At 41.8% G+C, this 22,719-nt stretch overlaps 2 protein-coding genes across 5 annotated transcripts in view; one reads left to right on the top strand and one right to left on the bottom strand.

The window, feature by feature from the left end:
- Positions 1-3,903, top strand: part of Tep1 (telomerase-associated protein 1) — a 60,346-nt gene extending 56,443 nt beyond the window's left edge. For all 3 annotated transcript variants that reach the window (XM_013035710.1, XM_013035708.1, XM_013035709.1), the window contains 4 exons: positions 2,360-2,465; positions 2,573-2,784; positions 2,909-3,013; positions 3,669-3,903. In XM_013035710.1, coding sequence (XP_012891164.1) covers positions 2,360-2,465; positions 2,573-2,784; positions 2,909-3,013; positions 3,669-3,806 — 561 coding nt within the window. In that variant the 3' untranslated portion in view covers positions 3,807-3,903. The remainder of the gene's footprint in view (positions 1-2,359; positions 2,466-2,572; positions 2,785-2,908; positions 3,014-3,668) is intronic.
- A 6,170-nt stretch (positions 3,904-10,073) lies between these two features.
- Positions 10,074-21,725, bottom strand: Parp2 (poly (ADP-ribose) polymerase 2). Of its 2 annotated transcripts, XM_013035719.1 has the most exons (16): positions 21,629-21,725; positions 20,905-21,027; positions 20,299-20,369; positions 19,106-19,156; positions 17,146-17,242; positions 16,644-16,719; positions 14,859-14,961; positions 14,151-14,313; positions 13,812-13,950; positions 12,142-12,205; positions 11,927-12,061; positions 11,530-11,657; positions 11,288-11,387; positions 10,788-10,886; positions 10,432-10,556; positions 10,074-10,339 (listed from the first exon to the last, which is right to left on the bottom strand). In XM_013035719.1, exons 1-16 carry the CDS (start codon positions 21,669-21,671, stop codon positions 10,180-10,182), a joined length of 1,677 nt encoding a protein of 558 aa, XP_012891173.1. In that variant the 5' UTR covers positions 21,672-21,725; the 3' UTR covers positions 10,074-10,179. The 2 variants fall into 2 exon arrangements, with proteins under 2 accessions (XP_012891173.1, XP_012891174.1); XM_013035720.1 differs by lacking the exons at positions 20,299-20,369; positions 21,629-21,725 and having other exon boundaries at positions 20,905-20,951.
- Between the last annotated feature and the right edge of the window lie 994 nt (positions 21,726-22,719).

The following is a 22,719-nucleotide window of genomic DNA, read 5'->3' as shown; positions in this document are numbered from 1 at the left end:
ACAAAAAAGTTACCAGTGCCTCGTGTTTGTAATTCTAGCTGCTCAGGAGACTGAAAGTCAGGATCAAGGTTTGAAGCCAGCCCAGACAGGAAAGTCCATGTGACTCTTATCTCCAGTTAACCAGCAAAAATCCAGAAGTGGAAGGATGACTGAAGTGGTAGAGTGCCATCCTTGAGTGGAAAAAACTAAGGAATGCACCCTGTCTCTGAGTTCAAGCTCCAGTACCAGCATACACAAAATACATGGAAAGAAAAGTGTGGTCTTATTTTTTTTAAACCATGGAAATAAAATCTTGGGAGTTTTCATGGTTCCATATTTTTTTGTTAGTCTTTCTTTCCTCACCAATGTGATATACTGAGGACAAAGACCGAATCTTGTCTGTCCTCATGCTTAGCAGTTAGATCACACAGGTGTTTACTTGGGGATTTCGGTGTACTGAAGCAAGATATTCAGGTATTGGTTCTGGAGTCCCTTTGTTCATGGAGAGCTTGTTAACCTTTAGCTGGTTTATGATCTGCTACTACTGAAGTTACACAAAGTCTAGTTATGACACAGTGATATTATTCCTAAATATGTACTTAAGATATTAGTGCTCATGTTCTCAAAGAATTAGTCATGCATGTCTATACTGCTTTATTAATTATAGCCCAAACAACTTAAATGTCTATAAGTAGTATATAATTTGCAATACCCTTATACCATGAAATGCTACATGGCAGAAAAAAAAGTGACATGGAGCAATACAGACATATGTTATAGGCATTCTTCTGGACAAAAGAAGCCAAACATAGTGGTGTCTAAAGTGTATGTATATCTCACTTAAATGAGGATGAGGGCTAGGAATGTGCTTAGTGGTAGAGTGCTTGTCTAGCATGCTTGAAGCTGGGTTTGATTCCTCAGTACCATAGAAACAGAAAACGCCAGAAGTGGCGCTGTGGCTCAAGTGATAGAGTGCTAGCCTTGAACAAAAGAAGTTCAGGCCTAGGCCTTGAGTTCAAGCCCCAGGAAAAAGAAGCTCAGTGCCTAGGCCCTGCGTTCAAGCCCCAGGACTGGCAAAATAAATAAATAAAAATGGGGCTGGGAAGGTGGCTCAGTGGTAGAGTGCTTGCCTTGCATGCCTGAGGCCCTGGGTTCAATTCCTCAGCACCACATAAGCAAAAAGAAAAAGACTGGAAGTGGCGCTGTGGCTCAAGTGGTAGAGCGCTAGCCTTGAGCTGAAGAGCTGAGGGACAGCGCCCAGGCCCAGAGTTCAGACCCCACGACCGGACCCAAAATAAATAAATAAATAAATAAACAAATAAATAAAAATAAAGGATTATTTCTTCCCTCTCTCCCTCCCCCTCTCTCACCTTTCCTTTGTTTCCTTCCTTCCTTTCTCTTCTCTCCCTATCTCCCTCCGTCCTTTCTTCCTTCCACTTGCCTTCCCCATTCTCTTCCCTTCCCTTCCCTTATTTCCTCTTTTTCTTTCTTCCTCTCTTCTTCCTCCCTCATTACTTTTTTTCTTTTTCTTTTTTTTTGTTGGTCGTGGGGCCTGAACTCTGGGCCTGGGCGCTGTCCCTCAGCTCTTCAGCTCAAGGCTAGCGCTCTACCACTTGAGCCACAGCGCCACTTCCAGCTTTTTCTGCTTATGTGGTGCTGAGGAATTGAACTCAGGGCCTCATGCATGCGAGGCAAGCACTCTACCACTGAGCCACCTTCCCAGCCCCCTTTTTTTTCTTTTTCTATTCCCTCTTTTCCTCTTAATCCTCCTCCTCTTCTTTCAGTACTGGAGTTTCAATTCAGAGCCCTACACTAGCTTCACAGATGTTCTACCACTTCAGTCACTCTCCTAACCCAAAGTATAATTTTCTTAAACTTAAGATAAGGCAAAAATTGTGGCAACAGAACCAGAATATAGGGGTAGTCTGTTCTTGCCTAGGAAGGAGCATGAAAACAGCTTTTAGGGTGATAGAAATGGTCCTACATCTTGTTCTGGGATAACTGCATGATAGACACATGTAAAAGTTCCTCCAGATGTCCATTTAATGTACTTTATTATACCTGTATTTTAGTTTTTTAAAAGTCCTAGCCATCCCAGAGCAGACCCTATTGCTTGTTTTTCTTTGTGCTGGAACTGAGACTTGAACTCAGGGCTTCTTGCTCTTCCTTGGTTTTTTCACTTAGGCTTGTACCTACCGCTTGGCCACAGCTTCACTTCAGTATAATTTGGTGGTTAAATGTTGTGTTGTGGACTTTTCTGTCTCAGCTGGCTTTGAACCACACTCCTCAGATCTCAGCCTCCTGAGAAGCTAATTTCCAGAGATTGTTGGTACATTGTGTGATATGAACAGACTGAACAGAGTTACCTATTATTTTACAGAAGCAAAAGGAATCAGGGGAGTTTGAAGAGAGCCTGGACTTCAAGCTGACTTTAGAGAATTTTACTAAGTCCTCAACCCAAATAACTCAAGCCAAACCTGAATCTGGTGAGAATGGAATGGAAAGACCCAAGGAGTTCAGAAATGGCCTGGAGGAGCCTAGTAGGTCCTTGAGGGCCTGAAATCTGGTTCTGATGCTGCCCTTAAAATTGCAGAGTCTTCATTTTTGTGTGCTGGATCTGATGGGATGCTCTGGCACCTGGCTGTGTGCTCCCGGGAAGGAGAATGGACCACAGGGAACATCTGGCAGAGGAGAACACCTAAAACACAGACTCCAGGATCAGATTCATCAGTGTGCTCAGAGTTGGACATTACTATGGATGTCTGGCCAGAAATGCCACATTTAAAAACATATCAGTATAGAAAGGTGAGTTTGAGAAAAGGGTCACCAAGGCAGGGAGGAAGCTCAAAGTCTGAAACAGCAGTCTTTGATGCTTCCTTAAGTAAGAGATCCCCTGAGAACTCACCATATTATTCTCTTTCTCTCTGAGATCCACTCGGGTGCTGTCACTGCCCTCCATGTGCTGCCTGAGTTGCTGGTGACAGCTTCAAAGGACAGAGATGTTAAGCTGTGGGAGAGACCTAGTATGCAACTGGTAAGTATACACGTGTGTGTGTTTGTATGTACACATGGATGCAAAAGGGTGATACAAGAAAGCAAGGGTGTTACAAGAAGGCAAGCAAAGCCAGATACTGGTAGCTCATGCCTATAATCTTGGCTACTCTGGAAGCTGAGATCTGAGGATCAAGGTTTGAAGCCAGCTTAGGCAGGAGTGTTTGTGAGACTCTTATCTCCAATTAACCACTAAAAATCTGGAAGTGGAGGTGTAGCTTAAGTGGTAATGCATCAGCTTTGAGTGAAAAAGCTAAAGGACAGCACTCAGGCCCTGGTTTGAGCCCCATTACTTGGTGTGTACACACATACACACATAGAAAAAGATAGGAAGAGAGAGAAAGGAAGGGAGAAAAAGAAAGAAAGAAAGAAGTAAAAAGGAAGGAAGAAGTAAAAAGGAAGGAAGAAAAGAAAAAAGGAAGCTTATATCGGATATAGAAAGGCAGAAGACCAAACTTCTCTTTTCTTAAAACAATTAGAAGAAATTTAAAAAAATGTTTTCTTCAATCCCCTTTGCATTGGTTTACTTGTTTCTAAATAAAAGGCACGAATGTGAGAGAAAATCAAGTTAGTAAGGAAAAGCACCCTAGGCTTGTAGGCCTTGGGGACTTGTAGTTCTTTTTCTGTTTCTCTTTTAGATGGGTCTGTTCCGATGTGAGGGGGCAGTGAACTGCCTAGAACCTTGGCTGGGGCCCGACTCTACCCTGCACCTTGCCGTTGGAGACACACAAGGCAACGTGTACTTTTTGTCCTGGGAACGAAAATGCAGTCTTTAAAGAAAGATCATATCACTTGTGCTAGATAGTGCAAAGCCTGAAGACAGCATTGACTTTTTAAGTAAGACTATAAAAGTGAAATTTTCTGGGCACTGTTGGTTCACGCCTGTAACCCTAACTACTCAGGAGGCTGAGGTCTGAGGATTGCAGTTCAAAGCCAGGCTGGGCAGAAAAGTACATTATCTCCAATAAACTACTCAGAAAAAGCCAGAAGTAAATGTATGGGCTCTAAATGTAGAGGCTTTAGAGGCCCTGAGTTCAAACCCCAGGACTGGCACTAAATAAATAGATAGCTAAATAAAAAGTAACACTTAAGAAAGTTTTAAGTGAAGCCCTGCTTGAGTCCTTATGTCTATTTGCGTCAATGGGAAGGACATATTTTTAATCCATTTTAAAAGCCTTTATATTCTTTTTTTTTTTTTTTTTTGGTCATGGGGCTTGTACTCGGCCTGAGAGCTGTCCCTCAGCTCTTTAGCTCAAGGCTAGCGCTCTACCACTTGAGCCACAGCGCCACTTCAGCTTTTCTGGTGGTTTGTTAGAGATAAGAGGTTCATGGCTTTTCCTGTCTGGGCCAGCTTTGAACCTTGATCCTCAGATCTCAGCCTCCTGAGTAGTTAGGATTACAGACATGAGCCACCGGCACCTGGCTTAAAAAAACTTTTATATTCTTAATTATAACTGCAAGAAAGTAAGCCACATCTATGGTCGATACTCTTTGAAAACAGTGTTTAGAATTCCCTTGTCCTAAATGCTGAAATAAGGGTACAGGTTGACCCATTTAACAATGAGATGTACAAGACACTATATTGAAAACAAACTTTACAACTTAGGGGGGAGAAGGGAGGGGGAGAGTTGGGGAGGGAAGGGATGGTAGGGGAAAACAGAGGAAGTAACAATACTCCATAGGAAATGTACTCATTACGTTACTCATGTAACTGTCACCCCTCTGTACAGTATTTTTACAATAAAAACATATATAGATATATAAAAAAAGAATTCCCTTGTTATGCTGGGTGACAGTGGTTCATGCCTGTAATCCTAGTTATTCAGGAGGCTGAGAACTGAGGATCATGGTTTAAAGCCATGAACTCCAATAAACCACTAGAAAATCGGAAGTGGTTTTGTAGCTCAAGTGGTAGAGTGCTAGCCTTGAGCTGAAGAGCTGAGGGACAGTGCCCAGGCCTACAGTTTAAGCCCCACTACTGGCCAAAAAAAAAGAAAAAAAAAAGGAAAAAATTCCCTTGTCCTTTGCTGCCCTAGACACTAGATCCCATTCTTTAGGGAGAAAAAACAAGGGTCATGTTGGTTAGCACTTAATTTGAGTAGAGCAAAATACTCTTGTTTGATCCAGAAAGAATGAGGGAAGGAGGAATGAGAAATGAATGTCTAGAACTAGGAAACACTGAGTCCCATCATTGAACCAGCTGTTGGAACTAAGTGCCCCAGTGAGCAGGCCAAGGTCTGCTGGCTTTCCATGTGACTTGCAGGCAATAGTTCATATAATATAATCATTGCTGTTCTTGGGAGAAATCTTTTATGGAAACTAACAAAGCTTAAAACACATTCAAAGGTGGATCAGTTGTGTGTGTGTGTGTGTGTGTGTAAAATAAATGCTGGACTCCCATGGCTCATGCCTGTGATCCTAGCTACTCAGGAGGCTGAGATCTAAGGTGTAAGGTTCAAAGCTAGCCTGATTAGAAAAGTCCACAAGACCTACAATTAATTAGCCAAATGTCAGAAGTGGAGCTTTGACTCAAGTGCCAACCTTGAGTATAAAAGCTAAGGGACAGCGCCAAAGCCCCAGTACTGGTGTGCGCATGCATGTACACACACACACACACACACACACACACACACACACACACACACACACACAGGATTTATTATCAGATTAGTTGTACAAGGGGGGTTTGATTGTAACATTTCCACAAAAACACACAACACACTCTATCACCCTGACTGTCCCTTTTCTTAAAGCAATTTCAGTATATTTCATTGTTCTATTTTCATACATGTGTATAAAGTACTTGACCATATTCAACTTCCTCATTCACCCTCCCTCCTCCTGCAGTATCCCCTACCCCAATAGTCTGTTGTACTCTCCTGTTTGTGTGTGCATGTGTGGTGTGTGTGTGCGCATGTGCTCCTAGGGCTTGAACTCAGAGCCTGGGTGCTATCACAGCTTTTGTGCTGAAGACTAGTGCTTTTATCACTTAAGCCACAGCTCCACTTCCAGCTGTTTGGTGGTTAGTTGGAAATAAGAGTCTGGCTGATGCAGCTTGATAGGTGATTTGTTTCTCATGTGCCTTGCCCAAATGCTCTACAAGTGTCTCTGGATCCTCACTTCCTTCCATATTGACCTCATGACTACAAATCTGTTAAGATTATTTGAAATATCTTGTAGAGAACCATGACATCATTCTAAAAGTCACTAAGTGGCCAAGGTGTAACTCAGGGATGGAGCACTTTCCCAGTATGCACACAGCTCTAGGTACAACCATTAGCACTGCTAAAAAGAAAAGAAATTACTGATTTCATTCTTTCTGATTTTAGTCCAAAAAATAGAAAACTGAGAAATAAGTGAAGGTGGAGAGGTGGTTCAAGTGGTAGAGCACTCTGAGAAAAAATGCTGAGTGAGAGCACAAGGCCCTGAGTTCAAGCCCTATTAACAGCTCAAGAGGAGAAGGAGGAGGAGGAAGAGGAAGAGGAAGAAGCAGCAGCAGCAAAGAAAATAGAAATACATTCCAAGTTTTTTGTTTTTGCTGTTTTGTGTGTGTGTATGCTAAGTATTGGGGCTTGAATTCAGGGCCTGGAATTGTCCTTGAGATATTTTTGCTCAGGAATGGTGGTTTACAACTTGAGCCACACCTCTACTTCTGGATTTTTGGTGATCAATTGGAGATAAGAGTCCCAGAATTTTGCTGCCCACACTGGATTTGAATCTTGATCTTCAGATCTCAGCTTCCTGAGTCGTTAAACATGTGAGCCACTGGTGTCAGGCCCAAGTTTTTAATTGTGTGATGCTCTGTGTAGCATGGAGAAATCTTACTCTGTGCTCTCCATCTTACCCTGGACATAAATCACCACTTATCTACTTTAAGTTCACTGTAAACTGTCATTGGGTGTCAATGACTCATACCTGCATACCTACTTAGGAGGCTGAGACAAGGAGGATGGTGGTTTGCAGCCAGCCTGGACAGACTTCAATTAACCAGCAAAGAGCAAGGCTGGAGGGATGGTTAAGTAGTAGTGTTCCAGCCATGAACATGCAAGCCAGCAGTACTCAAGGCCCTGAGTTCAAATCCCAGTGGCATTAATACATTAATTAAAAAATCAATTATCATGGTATTGTGCCTGTGTTCAAGTAGTTCTATATAGTAGACTACTAACTACTACACTACCTCCCAATGCCTACCTACCCCCCATTCCCCACTTTACCTGATCATGCAGGCCATCACAGAAAGGAAGAACACAGTATAATTGGGAATTGGAGGGCAAAATTGAATGACTCAGTATATTCTTACCATTTTTCTATTTTATTATTAGTTTTTGTGCCTCTTACTGTTCCTGATTATATTGTGAACCAAACTATATCATAGGTATGTCTGTATAAGAAAAAGCTATCGGGGCTGGGAAGGTGGCTCAGTGGTAGAGCATTTGCCTTGCATGCACAAGGCCCTGGGTTCGATTCCTCAGCCCCACATAAGCAAAAAGAAAAAAAGGTGAAAGTGGCGCTGTGGCTCAAGTGGTAGAGCGCTAGCCTTGAGCTGAAGAGCTGAGGGACAGCGCCCAGGCCCAGAGTTCAGGCCCCACGACTGGACAAAAAAAAAAAGCTATGTATTTAGGGTTTGGTACCATGTGTGGTTTCAGGCGTCCACCTGGGGTCTTGGAACATGTCTCTTATGGATGAGGGGGACCACTACAGGTACCCACAAATGTTGAAAGGGCAATTTAGTTGTGTTTTATATTAAGCAGTGTTTAGATTGTTATCAGTACACAGAATTTCAGTTTCTTCTCATACTTGGATAAGTTCTACAATGAAGAGCCACTGGACTGAGGTATCAGAGGACATTTCTTCTGCCTAGCCACAAAGCCTTCTCTTTCATATGTCAAATTTGCATATTTTTTGTTATGCTAGGAATCAAACCCAGCAATTTATGCACACTGGTAAGCTACTGCTACTATATCCCTACCATACATTTAAGTGCCAGGTCTGGAGCTTGAACTCAGGACCTGGGTCCTGTCCCTGAGTTTTTTGCTCAAATTCAGTGCTCCATCATTTGAGCCACACCTCCACTTTCAGCTTTTTGGCAGTTAATTGAAGAAAAGTCTCACAGATTTGTCTGCCAACATTTGCTTTGAACTTGAATCCTCTGATCTCAGCCTCTTGAGTAGCTAGAATTATAGGTATGAGTCACTCCAGGCCAGCTTTGAACTTTTTTGATCCCCCTGCTCCTGCCTCCTGATTGCTGGGGTTATTAGCATGAACCCCATTCCAGCTTCATATGTCTTTTTTTCGGGGTGTGGGGGGGTCTGGTCGTGGGGCCTGAACTCTAAACTCTGGGCCTGGGCGCTGTCCCTCAGCTCTACCACTTGAGCCACAGTGCCACTTCCGGCTTTTTTCTTTTTGCTTATGTGGTGCTGAGGAATCGAACCCAGGGCCTCAGGCATGCAAGGCAAGCACTCTACCACTAGCCACCTTCCCAGCCCCTCATATGTCTATGTTAACATTCATAAACATGTTTCTGAAATCTAGAGTGGAGATACTTAAAATTTAGTTCATGGACTAGTGTTAGTCAATAAATAAATACAATGAGATAGAAGTTAGGAGCAAGCATTTAGAAACTACAGAAATTTGAGAAATAATCTTATAGTTTGACAGATTCAATAATGAAAACTGAGGCTTATATCTTATTTTTACTTCATTTCCTTATTCATATATACTCATTTAATATATATATATATATATATATATTCACACACATTGCTATATATATATAGTTAGAGTGTACCAGTTCTGGGGCTATAACTCCAGGCCTGTTCTCACTCAGCTTGCAAATGGCACTATACATGCCCTCATTTCTGGCTTTTTAAATTGGAGCTAAGAGTTGAGTCTCGGATATTTGTCTGTCCAAGCTGGCTTTGAATGGTGATCCTCAAAATCAGCTTCCTGAGTAGCTAGGATTAGATGTGAGCCACCAGCACCCAGCTTCATGAGTTTCTTCTAAGGATGAAATAAATTTATTGACACATGGTATTTAACAAAGGCTAGCTTGACTTAAGCTTGAGTATGCTTTTTTTCTTGTTCATTTTTGGTGGTGCCAATATTAGAACTCAAGGCTTCACACTTGCTATGCCGCTCTCTATCCTTTGAGCCACATTCCTGGCTCTTTTTTATTTTCTGGGTAGGGTTTTTCTCCCCCAAGGGCTAGACTTGGACCATGATTTTTTTTCTTGTTTTTTGGTCCGTTGTGGGGACTGAACTCTGGGCCTGGGCGCTGTCTGTTCCTCAGCTCTTCAGCTCAAGGCTAGTGCCCTACTACTTGAGCCACAGCACCACTTCTAGCTTTTTTCTGCTTACATAATGCTGAGGAACTGAACCTAGGGCCTCATGCATGTGAGGGAAGCACTCTACCATTGGGCCAACTTCCCAGCCCCTGGACTATGATTTTCTTACCTATGCACTCCTGTATGACAGAATTATAGGTGTGACTACCTCATCCAGCTTGACTTAGATAGGGTCTCACTAATTTTTTTATTTTTATTTTTTTTGTCCAGTAGGTCTCAAACTGCAGTCTTACTGATCTCAAACAATTGAGTAATCAGTACAGTTATGTTCTGCCTTCTGCATCCAGAATTCCAGTTGTTTTCAGTGGTACAAGTATCATCTTATTATTTCTAAAAAAGGTCTTGATAATTTATATGTTTTAATGATAGATGAAGTTTTTTCATTATTTTCAGAAAATCCAGATATGAAATGCTTTCTAAAACTTAAGACATGTTTTGTAGCTGGTAACTAGGAAGAAAGCAATTAAGCTTTGGATTGGGAGAAACATGAACAATTCTTTGGGGTTTCTACTCAACAAACTTGCTTGAATTCCTCAGGGAAAAGGATTAGTGCCCTTTAGTATCCTCAATGCAATCCTGTAGGAATAGGATCCTGATAATCTGCAGCCAGCTGTGGAATACACACAGCAATGCATACTTTCTGTCTTGGACATGAAGAATACTGATCTAAGAAAGAATAAAATCATTGGAAGCCAGTGGTAGATTTACACTATTTTTATTATACAAAATATCAAAAAGTTTAAAAGTAAGACATTGCTTGTTTTCTTGGTTGAAGATTGTATCTTTTCTGGTTTCATATCAACACTCACCACAACTGTAGGAAATTAAACTTAACCTTTAGAAGGTATCGCATACGGACCTGGTTGGGGTTATAGACAATAAACTCATTGTAGTTGAGGGTATAACCCTCTGGATTCTGAATTCCTGTGTCACTTGCTGGTCCTAAGGGCACTGTACTCCCATTCCTGCCAAATATAAGATGTGTTAACATTAGCCTCTAGTTCAGATGTTTGAGTAGAGAAAGTAGTCATCTAGCTTGTTGGCTCTGAAAACTTACATGATGATGAAGTGGGCAGGACTAGGAGCCATTTTGCCAAGTCCCTTGGTGCTGTGTTTGCCCTGAAGTAATCCTTCTGCCTCAGGATTAGCCTTCAGTAGCTCATTACACTGACCTAGAGCTACCTGCAAAGAGAATGATCTTTGAATGCCCACATCTTGTGGAAAACTAGGTGGATCTAAACCCACCAGAACATGCCCATTTATAGTTCTCCTCTTCCTTTAGCACAGGAATCTAATGTAACTGGCTCTCCCCTAAGACATTCCAGGTAAATGTCTTAGTTCTGAGATCAAACTTTTCTCACTGGAAAAAAATAGGAATTCATAATAGAGATCATAAATGTATTCTTGCCTCACCTCTGATAAAAGAAGCAGTCCTGTGTTCTTTAGGCGAGAGGCAAAGCAGTAATTGGCACTCTTAGAAGACATGTCAGCAAAATAAATTCCTTTCCCAAACTAAAATATTCAAAGACCACGGTTAGCCACATAGCCCATTATAAAAAAATGCTTGTATCACTACCCTGATTTTCTATTTCTGTTGTCACAGTTATAATTCTGTCATACAGGGGTGAATATAGACAGTATATAGACCCTTAACATGTTCCTGGTTTTCCATTCTCTGAAACATAATTCAGGCCCTTCACCACTGCCATCAACAATTCTGTTCCAGAGATGTAGGAACATCTGTAAAACTTTTGGAGAAATGGACAGATAGAATTTAAAGTATACAGTAAGAGATGATGGTGAGCTGGTTCAGTTCTTGGGGAGGAATAACATCTAGTCCTAATCTACTGGGAGAAAAAAGGACTGAGGCCATGATTTTATCCTTTTCCTACCAGAGTTCAATTTCTACTCACCATGTAACCTGTGATGGGAGCCTCAGGTGGGGCAATTCGAAGCCCGTGGCTTAAGATTCCCACCCAGTTACTCAGCCTGGAACCATGCCATAGCAACATCCTAAGAAAAAGCCATAATTGTACATGCTGTCCTGAAAATATAAGTTGTAAACATTAAAAAGCTAACAGCTATTTCTGTCATCATTTTAGTCCTTAACCGCACTTTAAGCAAGAACATCTAAATCCAAACTAGATTCTGAGACCTGTTAGGAAGGTCCTCTCTGAAGGCTTCCTTTTCACCCTCTTTCTCCACTTCAAAAATATCCAGTAAAGTCATGGTATAGTCTTTGTGTGTAGGAGCATGGGTAGACTGTAGGTACTGGGAAATCACCTGTGGGAAAGAAAATGTCCAGTGTAGATAAACAAGAACTTGGCTGAACGGAAGAACTCAAGGCTTCTGTGTTAACTTCACAGCAATTTATGTTCCCAAATAGTCTCAAACATCAATTTGAAAAAACTCTTCCCCAATTTCCTAGTAAATAGAAATTCTGCCCTACCCAGATTTCTGTTTTAAACCAGAAATCCTCAGAGAACAGTGGGATGGGGAGAATGGGTCTTATGGGGCATAAGGGTATGAAAATAGATGACCATTTTTCTTACTTTGAACTCATAACTTTCATGGTCTAGAGGGTGCAAAGCACAGTGTAAGTTTCTGTAATGTTGGTCCAGGGGGTGTTCTGGGCTTTTGAGTTCTGTCTTCACTAGCTTAATGGCGATTTCAATGTCTCCCAAAGCCTGAGAAGATGAAATATATAACCAGTGTAAGGGAACACAGGACAAGTGGCTCATTACTCTCCAAACCATACATAGCTCACCTCTAGCAGTTGTACTTTGTCTGACAGTTCTTTCTCTGTATTGATTAATGGAGGAGTGTGGAGTCTAAGGACAGAGATATAACCAAAATTAACTGTCTGATTTGTTGGCGAAAGCCACATAACTAAAAATAAGTCTTTTACAAAATAGATACAAGAAACTAGAGTTTTTCAATTGAAAGAATGCAATCTATAAAAACTTTAATTTCCAGATATATTCTGAGCATACTAAAACAAGCTACACAGACTTTCACATTTGGAAATACAGTTGGATTTTTAAAAAATCTTTTGTTAGGGCTGGGAAGGTGGCTCAGTGGTAGAGTGCTTGCCTTGCATGCATGAGGCCCTGGGTTCGATTCCTCAGCACCACATAAACAGAAAAAGCCGGAAGTGGCGCTGTGGCTCCAGTGGTAGAGTGCTAGCCTTGAGCTGAAGAGCTGAGGGACAGTGCCCAGGCCCAGAGTTCAGGCCCCACGACTGGGCCCAAAAAAAAAAAAAAAACCAAAAAAAAAAAAATCTTTTGTTATATTGACATCTAACACATAGAGTGGGCACAGTTTAGAAACAGAGGTGACTACTCACACAGTTAAATCATAGGGTTCTATGAATCAGTAGAAGGAATAGAAATAGAGTGACAACCATAATAAAAAATAACCAAGCCAGGTGTCGGTGGCTCACATCTGTAATTCTAGCTACTCAGAAAATTGAGGTCTGCAGACTGCAGTTCAAAGCCAGGCCAGGCAAGAAAGCCCCTGAGAGTCTTATACTTTAACCACCTAAAAAAGCCAGAAGTAGCTGGGCGCCAGTAGCTTACACCTATAATCCTAGCTACTTAGGAGGTTGTGATTTGCGGATCATGGTTCAAAGCCAGCCAGAGCAGAAGTCCCTGTGAGACTTGTATTTCCAATTAACCACTCAAAAACTGACAGTGGTGCTATGGCTCAAGTGGGAGAGTGCTAGTCTTGAACACAAAGAGGCTTAGGGGCAGCGCCCATACTCTGAGTTCAAGCCCTGTAACAGATGAATAAATTATTTTTTTAAAAGGCCAGAAGTGGAGCGAGCTGCAGCTCAAGCAGTAGAGCTCTAGCCTTGAGCAAAATAACTCTGGGACAGTGCCCAGGTCCTGAGTTCAAGCCCCAGGACCAGCACACACACACACAAAAAAAAGACTAAGACTGGTGATATAGCTTAGTGGAAGAAAAATTGGCTAACAAGGCAAGGTTCTAGTTTGATCCCTAGTACCATTAAAAAAAAAATCAAAAAGAACATGCATATTATAGGTCTAATAAAATCATCTGGGTTCACAGAAATGATTGTGTGGTTAAAGTCACCTTAAAGAAAAAGGAAAGGGTTGATAGGTAGGCTTATAGGTGTTTTATGTAGTGTTCTGATAGTCTCTGGAGTTAGTAACTTCCACTGGTCAGAGAATACAGTTTTCCTCAGGCTGGGTGCTCACATAGACTGCATTGTCCCTCCCTCCCTCCTCCCTTCTTTCCTCTCTATTGTATTCTCTATTCCTAAGCTGAATAGAGAGGCTTATCAACAAATAATTTTGACTCCATATTTCAGATGATAATTTCTTTAGTTATAAAGATGAAAAGGATTACAGCTATTGATTGTTGCATGAAATATAGGCAGGAACAACAACAAACAAGCAGCTGCACAATCCTTACCCAAAGTCATGTGGGATCCTGGTGTAGAATTCATTGCATGCTTCCAGGAGTGCTCGTTTATTTTGGCCAGCCCGAATACAATCCTCAATCTTCTTAAGAGACTGGTAACCTGCCTTGATTTGTGCCATGGTCAGCTTCCCTGGAGGCCCAGGCAGAGATCAAATCCCAAACTAGTCTTTCAAAATATTACCTTCATCACCCCCTCTAACCTTCACCTTCAAATCTGATTTCTTTATTCAGTACTTTCAGCAAGCTTTAAATCATAGTAGCAACAACATATCCCACTAAATAAATTGTGAAATATGAAGCAGGGATGTAGCATACAATTTGAAATCTTACCAAGTGGGGCTTTCTTCGTGTCATACTTCATTTCAATCATCATCTCTTCCATGGCTTGGATGTTACAGATTAGCTTTATCAGCTCCTGCACGCGAAGATCTAGCTTGGATGGTGGCTTCAAGGCATCACTAAGAGACTGGTATTGTTTTGTTTCATCTTCTTCCTATAGCAAAACAAATAAAATCCATAAAAACAGAAAGGATCGATTTTGAGATCCTGCAAGGAGTGTTTTTACAGAATGGTGTCAGTCAAAGTCTGCTTGAACACAGGTCATTTCTCACTAGTAGTCTAGTTAGAGCAGCCAATGTGACTAATCATAAGAATGCTAGATTTGCCTCTCCCAGTCAAACATTCAGAGCAAGGTCAAAAAGGCCCTCCTAATAACATTAAATATGTAAATATAGCTATTATACCTCAACGTTTCTGATCTTAGTAATATTAAATTGTCTCCATTTTCACATGTTTGATTTTGCCATCTTAGTGAACCACAGCCTGACAAAATTAATTTTTAATTTCAATGTGGGGATCAAACACAGGGTCTCAACATGCTGGCTCTATCATCCTAGCTCTTAATTGGTAATAAACAGTAAGAAGTTATCTCGGAGGTGAGAAACAACAATATCTCAAGACATTCTGGCTTGTTCTGATCTTAGACTGATGTAAGCTATCCTGTTGGACTTACCCCCATGGGTTCGGTCAAGAGTTTACCTGTGTATTGGTGGCATAATCCATTTGTAGCATGTCATATTTTCCAGGTACCTTCTCAAACTTCTCACGATCTTCCCAATTGTTTTTTGTTTTGTCAAAGAATCTGTAAAGCCCAGATGGTGGAAAACAAAACAAAACAAAACCTTTACGAATGAAGGTCTGCTATCAGGAATGGACTAACAATTATTTCCTTATAAAGCCTCCAAAATATTTCCCCTTACACAGGTCATTCACACATTTGTTTTCCACAAATATTAATTCTAAATTAGGATAATGTGTGGATGGGAAAACTGTGAAATAAAGAAATTAGTTAAAAACAAACAGGAGCTTGGTGCTGGTGGCTCACACCTACCTACTCATAACTACCTACTCAGGAGGCTGAGATCTGAGGATTGTGGTTCAAAATGAGCCCGGACAGAAAAGGACGTGAGACTCTTATCTCTAATCTTCCAGAAAACTGGAAGTGGAGCTATGGCTTAAAGTGGTACAGAGAGCAAAAGAGCTCAGGGACAGTGTGCAGGCCAAGTTCAAGCCCCATGACCAAAAAAAAAAAGAAAAAGAAAAAGAGAAAGGGATCTGTAGGCTTCCCAAATTCCAACACACAAAAGCCATTGAGACTGAAAATAAAAACTATGTGTCTAATACTTTTCTGAATATAATATATTCCCAGAGATTTATTTATTTTTAATTATTACTGCTTTTGTTTTTGCCAGTCCTGGGGCTTGAACTCAGGGCCTAGGCACTGTCCTTGAGCTTCTTTTGCCACAGCACCTCTTGTGGCTTCTTCTGCTTATGTGGTACTGAGGAATCGAACCATGGCTTCATGTGTGCTAGGCAAGCATACCACTAAGCCATATTCCCAGCCCTTCCCAGAGATTTCAATGTAATTTTTTTTTTTTTGAGGGGGGGATTGCTTTTCCTGGGGCTTGGACTCAGGGGTTAGATACTATGGCCCTGAATTTTTTTTTTTCTTCAAACTAGTGTTCTACCATTTGAACTGTAGCCCCAGTTCTGGATTTTTTTGGTAGTTAATTGGAGATAAGAGTCTCATGGACTTTCTTTCAAACTGGATTGGCATTGAACCATGCTCCTCAGACCCCAGCCTTCTGAGTAGCTACGATTAAAGGCATGAGCCAGTGCCAAGCTACAGTAAATATAACTGGATATTCTTTCCCCAAATTTTCTAGATTTTTTTTTTTTTGCCAGTCCTGGGGCTTGAATTCAGGGCATGGGCACTGGCCCCAAGCTTCTTTCACTCAAGGATAGCATTCTACCACTTGAGCCACAGCACCACTTCTGGCCTTTTCTGTTTATGTGGTACTGAGGAATTGAACCCAGTGCTTCATGCATGCTAGGCAAGCACTCTACCACTAAACCACATTCCCAGCCCTGTTTGTTGCTTTTTAAACACATTCTTCTTGTTTCAGTAAATCTCAAGGTTGTAGGTTGATTTTTTTTTTTTATTTGTCAGTGCTGGGGCTTGAACTTGGAACCTGGGCACTGTCCCTGAGCTTCTTTTGCTCAAGGTTAGTGCTCTATCACTTTGAACCACAGTGCCATTCCCAGCTTTTTCTGTGTATGTGGTACTGAGGAATCAAACTCAGAGCTTCATGCATGCTAGGTAAGCACTTACATTCCCACCCCTGTAGGTAGATTTAATAATCAAAAGCAACTAATGTTCTAACCACAGGTGGAATAGAATTGACAAACTTTTGTCATATATGTAAAAAAAAATTAACAATGCAGATTCAAGAAGACAGGTTAGTATTTATTTTTAACACTCACTTCTTCTGAAAGATTTCCTTGGCCTTGGTGAGGTCACCTGAGCAAGCCACCAAGCTGTGCTGCCCCACTTTCCCAACTGCAAAGGAAATGCTGTAAGATGGTTTGCAGAATTGTGTCCCAAAAGAAGTTCTTTAACAATAATGGGGCAGATTGCCAAGGTATCTCTGCTTACATTGGACTAATGGGCAGGAAAAGAAGAGAAAGGTCAAAGGGCTTAGAGAACCAATCTTATTGATACATACTACCTGCTAACTGCCTTAACCTATGAGCAGTACCAGTAGTCCATTGCAGAAGGGTTCTCAGACTTAATGGGGCTGTTCTTAGTCTTTCCATTGGAAATTTCCTAGTGAGGATGCCTATCATTCCCAAACTTAGAGAAGGGTATCTTAAGTCCTAAGCTCCTCTCAGAACTTCTATTTTCCCAACTTAAACCTACCCACGCACTACACTGCTTCTGGCATTCTGAATGACAACTCATAAAATCCTCCATATTAGTCATTACCTCGGCCCCATCTCATCCAGACACTGAAGTTCCTCTGGGCATCATCTTCTAACAGCTGAATAAGGTAGTACTTGTTGTTGTTGAATTGGAGATTGGTCTATGATAAGTGAGAAAATAATACTTCAGTAATTGTGAATCACACAAACCAATGACTCTTGGTATGATGAGAAAAAAAAAAGATTCCTGTCAGATTAAGACTATGAAGAACAGAGTTTACTTATTTATTTTGTGATGGGCCTGGGGTTTGAACTTGAATTTTTTCAATGCTAGTGCTCTACCACTGGAGCCACATCTCTACTTCTAGCTTTTTACTGGTTAACTGGAGATAAGAGTCTCGTGAACTTTCCTGCCTAGGCTGGCTTTGAACTGTGCTCCTCAGAGCTGTCTCCTGAGTAGCTAGAATTACAGGCAAGACCTACCTGCACCTGACAAAATAAAATAAACCCTGGAATCCTAGGAATTAAGTGGAAGCCTGAAAGCCTTCCTAAAACCTCATATATTACCTCAATATCCTACAGTGATTAGTTCTTCCTGCTTTAGTGTTCTCCATAGATACTCTGCAGATTATACTGTTTTCTAGCTCCTACTCTATCCCAGTTATTGCTTTCCAAATGAAAACAATTTTTATGTTCTATAGGTCTGCAAGTGTTGTGTTTATTTAAATATAACTTTTTATTCTGTGATTGTTCTACTTTTAGAGCTTCAGTTGTCAGCTGCAGAAACTGGATAAAGAGCTCCAGCAGGGCAAATCTTAGCAGGGAAAGAAGGATTAATGGAAACAACTGCCACATCTGTCCTATCCCTAACTAACCTAATCAAATGTAGAGATATTCAAAGAGAAAATGACTAGTATTGAGTTATATGCAAGAAAATCATGGCTGGGAAAGTGGCTCAGTGGTAGAGTGCTTGCCTTGCATGCATGAGGCCCTGGGTTCCATTCCTGAGCACCACATAAGCAGAAAAAGCCGGAAGTGGTGCTGTGGCTCAAGTGGTAGAATGCTATAGCCTTGAGCTGAAGAGCTGAGGGACAGCGCCCAGGCCCAGAGTTCAGTCCCCACAACTGGCAGAAAAAAAAAAAGAAAGAAAGAAAAAAGGAAAAAAGAAAAGAAAATAATTTAAAGTGGGGAGTGTCGCTCATGATTAGGCACAGCTGCCAGTTAGTGCTGGAAGAAGGTACAGCTGCTTTCTACCACCATCTCTTGCCTGTTGACATTATAGTCATTGGATGTTAGAACAAAAAGGGGCCTTATGAGCCAGGTCTGGTGGCTCAAGCCTGTAATCCTAGCTACTTAGGAGGCTGAGATTTGAGGATTGTGGCTCCAAGCCAGCTTGGGCAGGAAAGTCCATGAGACTCTTATCTCCAATTAACCACCAGAAAACTGGAAGTGGTGCTATGGCTCAACCAGAACACTAGCTAGCCTTAAGCACAAGAGCTCAGTGCCCAGGCCCTGAGTTCAAGCCTACAACTGGCAAAACAAAACAAAAAGAAAAGCTATTTTCCTTATCAAATAAAGTCCCTCAAAGCCAGTAAAAGAAAAAAAAGACCAAGAACATATTGAAAATATTGAAATGGATGTGAAAAGAATGTTGAAAGGTTCAACAAAAGACAAAGTTTGCAAAAAGATCTGCTTCTCATAAAGGTACAATGTGTTGTGATTAAGTTTCACTACAAGCTAATATAACAGACTACAGAATTGGGCTGGGAAGGTGGCTCAGTTGTAGAGTGCTTGCCTTGCATGCATGAGGCCCTGGGTTCAATGCTTCAGCACCACATAAACAGAAAAAGCTGGAAGTGGCACTGTGGCTCAAGTGGTAGAAGGCTAACCTTGAGCTGAAGAGCTGAAGTACAGTGCCCAGGCCCAGAGTTCAGGCCCACAATCGGCAAAAAAAAAAAAAAAACAGAATTAAAAGATTTGGTCACTGGCTATTAGCAGTCACTAAGAAGAATTTTCCCACTTACTTGATTAAGCATGACATCAAAAACGTCATTTCCTTCACAATACACATGAGCCTAGAAAGAAATATGACATTTATGTAAACTCAGTCTACTCTCAATATCTAAATATATACTCTCAATATATAAACTCAGTCTACTCTCCAGCATCTTCAACAAAGAAAGAAATAGAAATGTATGTATTACACACAGCTTGTCAATTACTATAATGAAAAGCCTTTTTCTAATTCTTAGACTCATTGGATTTATAGTCCTCTCTGTATTGAATTACAGAAACATAAAAGAAACTTGCTTTTCTTCTTTCTTCTTTTTGCTAGTCCTGAGGCTTAACTCAGGGCATGGGCATTGTCCCTGAGCTTCTTTTGCTCAAGGCTAGCACTCTGCCACTTAAGCCACAGCCCCACTTCCATATTTTTCTGTTTATGTGGTACTGAGAAATTGAACCCAGGACTTCATGCATGCAAGGCAAGCACTCCACCACTAAGTCACATTGCCAGCCCTTCTTCTTTATTCTTTAAATCCTTTCCCCACTTATCAGCAACTCATCAAAATAAGATAGCTCTCCTTCCCTTAGTAATGACATACTTTTCTAGTTGATAAAAGATATGGGGCTGGGAATGTGGCTTAGTGGTAGTGTGCTTGCCTAACATGCATGAAGTCATGGGTTTGATTCTTCAATACTACATAAACAGAAAAAGGCAGAAGTGGCCCTGTGGCTCAAGTGGTAGAGTGCTAGCCTTAGTAAAAGTATCTCAGGGAGCCAGGCGCCGGTGGGGTGGCTCCTGCCTATAATCCTAGCTACTCAGGAAGCTGAGATCTGAGGATCGAGGTTCAATGCCAGACTGGGCAGGAAAGTCGGTGAGACTCTTATCTCCAATTAACCACCAGAAAACCAGAAGTGGCGCTATGGCTTAAGTGGTAGAGCGCTGGCCTTGAGCGGAAGAGCTGAGGGTCAGCGCCCAGGCCCAGAGTTCAGGCTCCACAACCGACAAAAGAAAAAAGAGGTGTAAAGGCTGATGGCAACCCCAAAAGAAACCATGTTGACACACTTACTGATTTCTAATCCTACCAAATTAATCACTAGCAAAATTTTTAGAGAGTATTCCTAAAATGAACACTAGCAACATCCTAGACAGAAATCCTACTAAAAGAATACTTGGAAAACCAATGGACTGAGAATCAATTCCAGAGCCTCTTACCTTTCCCACCTTGGCTACACACTCTGGATCCACAGGAGCTTTGCCTTTTAACAGCAAGGCCTTCACAGTTTCTGAGGAAAGAACTCCAACTGCTCATACAGGAATTAAAAATATCTAGAAAAGTGCCTAGAAAGCTGTTATGTCATGTCTTCTTAAGTAGTCCTTGTCATCTGCTTCAGTCTCATTGCATCTCAAATATATATATTATAAAAATGAAGACTCATCCAGGGCACCAGTGGCTCACGCTTAGCTACTCAGGAGGCTGAGATCTAAGGATTGCGGTTCTAAGCCAGCCTGGGCAGGAAAATCTGTGAGACTCTTACCTCCAATTAACCACCAGAAAACCGGAAGTGACACTGTGGTTCAAGTGGTAGAGCACTAGCCTTGAATTGAAGAGCTCAGGGACAGTGCCCAGGTCCAGGGTTCAAACCCCATGACGAACAAAAATAAATAAATAAAAAAGAAGACTCAGCAAGTACTGTGATATGAACAAATGATAGAAAACTCAACTATATCATTATGGGAGGAAGAAATGAATTGAAAAAACAAGGTATCCCATCCCCTTCATAGATCCTTTGCGGGCCATGTCCCCTCTGGCCTGCTTACCTTGCTTGTCTTTTGTCCTGTCCTCATCATTCTTTTCTCCATCCACAAGCCCCTTTTTCATTCCTTTCCTCTGGCATGTTCGAGTTTTCTTGGCCGGAGGAGAATCTTTTGCTGCTGTTCTTCCTATATTGGAACGAAAATTTAAAGGAATGATTTAAGATCGTTTTGTACGTTTACAAAAAAAAAAAACCCAACAGTAACTGCAATACCGTTACTCTTAACTATTTCTGCAATCCTTATTAAATTGCTGTTCTAGGCAAATAAAAGCAAAATGCATAGATTGAGGCATGAGTCTCTTCTCTTGGCTTAAGCCTACGGCTCACCCCCAATACTTCTGTATGAAATAAGGGTTAGTGGAGTGCTTTGTGGGTTATTTGGTGTGAGTACTACAGTTACTCCAAACAAAACAGAAGTCAACAATAGTATCTAATTTGTTCTTTGCACATCTTATATACAAAGTGAACCTACCCACAATACAGAGAGGACTATAAATCCAATGAGTCTAAGAATCACATTTTACTTGTGACGTTCTCTTTTTTTTTTTAGTTGGATTAGCAACAGTGCTGGCACTAGTATGAAAAACAACTTTAAAAGTTTAAAATTCATCTAGGAGCCAAATACAAGCCACAGGAAGCTGAAGGGGAGGGAGAGAGCAAGGAGCACCATTCCTTTTACGATTTCAGGAACCTGTGCCATTCCGCACCCCCAATAATCCATTCCAAACCTTGCTTCCTGAGGCCGCTGCTCCCGCTCCGCCTGGCCGCCATGGAATCCAAACGCAGAGGTCCACAACGTGCTCCCAACAACCACTGGCTCAGGGTCACGTGGCTGAATACGCAGAGCGTACGCGGCCTAGAAAAAAACCTTAAGGTACATACTTGGAAGCCGTCAACCCTGCTTTATTTGCATGACGCAGTGGCTTGTGGGAAATCACCATAACTATAAAGTTTCTTTCTGCGCGGGAGCCTTATAAAGTCTGCCTCAGCGAAGTCTTTCCTGTAGGGCGGTGGGAAGCTCATCAGTGGGGCTACAAGCTGAGTGCACGATGTCACTCCGTCCCGTGTCCCTTGGGAAGGTCTGAGACTAGGGCCATTAAAGCAGACCTAACAGGTCTCTCCCTGACTTTCGGGGAGGTGAGTTCCCAGAGAGCGGGTCTCCAAGCGAGGGCAGACCGGGCAGGAGATGCCGAGGACCCACGCCCGTCCGCGGGTTAGGGCCCGGTGGATGCCTCCCTAGCTGGAGCTTGGAACAGACTCACGGCCAGCCTTCATGAGTTCAATGGCTGAGGTGAGGTACCAGCCATGGGGCCTCATAACCCAATTCAGACTACTCTCCCCCGTCCTCTTTTCTTGGTGGTGTTTCTTTTTCTGTCACTTGTCCCTGTCTGCTCTTCAGGCCAGGGCTCTACCACTTTAGCCACAGCGCCACTTGTTTGAACGGTGGTTAATGTCTCATGGGGCCTAACTGGACTTTAACCTAGACTCAATTTCCAAAATAATCAGCAAAATGCAGGGCTGGAGGTGTAGCTCAAGTGGTAGTTTCAGCTTAGCACGCTTTAAGGCCCTGAGGTCCAACCCCACTACCATCATAAAAGTAAAAATTACTGAGTTAAGAGTTGTATCTTTTTTTTTCAGTTGTAGGGCTTGCTCTGCACTTCAGGGTCTAGGCACTGTCCTTGAGCTCTGGCTCAAGGCTAGCATTCTACCACTTAGAACCACAGTTACACTTCCTGGTATTAATTGGAGATAAGTGTCATGGGAAATTTTCAGCAGGGGCTGGCTTTGAACTGTGGTCCTCAGATCTCAGACTCCAGAG

This window comes from Dipodomys ordii, unplaced genomic scaffold (assembly GCF_000151885.1).
Source record: "Dipodomys ordii isolate 6190 unplaced genomic scaffold, Dord_2.0 Scaffold218, whole genome shotgun sequence".
NCBI classification, from domain to species: domain Eukaryota; kingdom Metazoa; phylum Chordata; class Mammalia; order Rodentia; family Heteromyidae; genus Dipodomys; species Dipodomys ordii.
The sequence above is the reverse complement of the archived record's forward strand: the minus strand, read 5'-3'. Positions and strand labels throughout refer to the sequence as shown.

Bases quoted from the DNA above. Each gene is read 5' to 3' on its own strand.
- Parp2 (XM_013035719.1), bottom strand. From the start codon at position 21,671: ATGGCGGCCAGGCGGAGCGGGAGCAGCGGCCTCAGGAAGCAAG. The intron at 16,720-17,145 runs GTAATGACTAAT...TTTCCTTTGCAG, and splicing joins CTGGATGAGATGGGGCCGAG to TTGGGAAAGTGGGGCAGCAC. The intron at 14,314-14,858 runs GTAAACTCTTGA...GTTTTGCTATAG, and splicing joins ATTATGCCACCAATACACAG to GAAGAAGATGAAACAAAACA.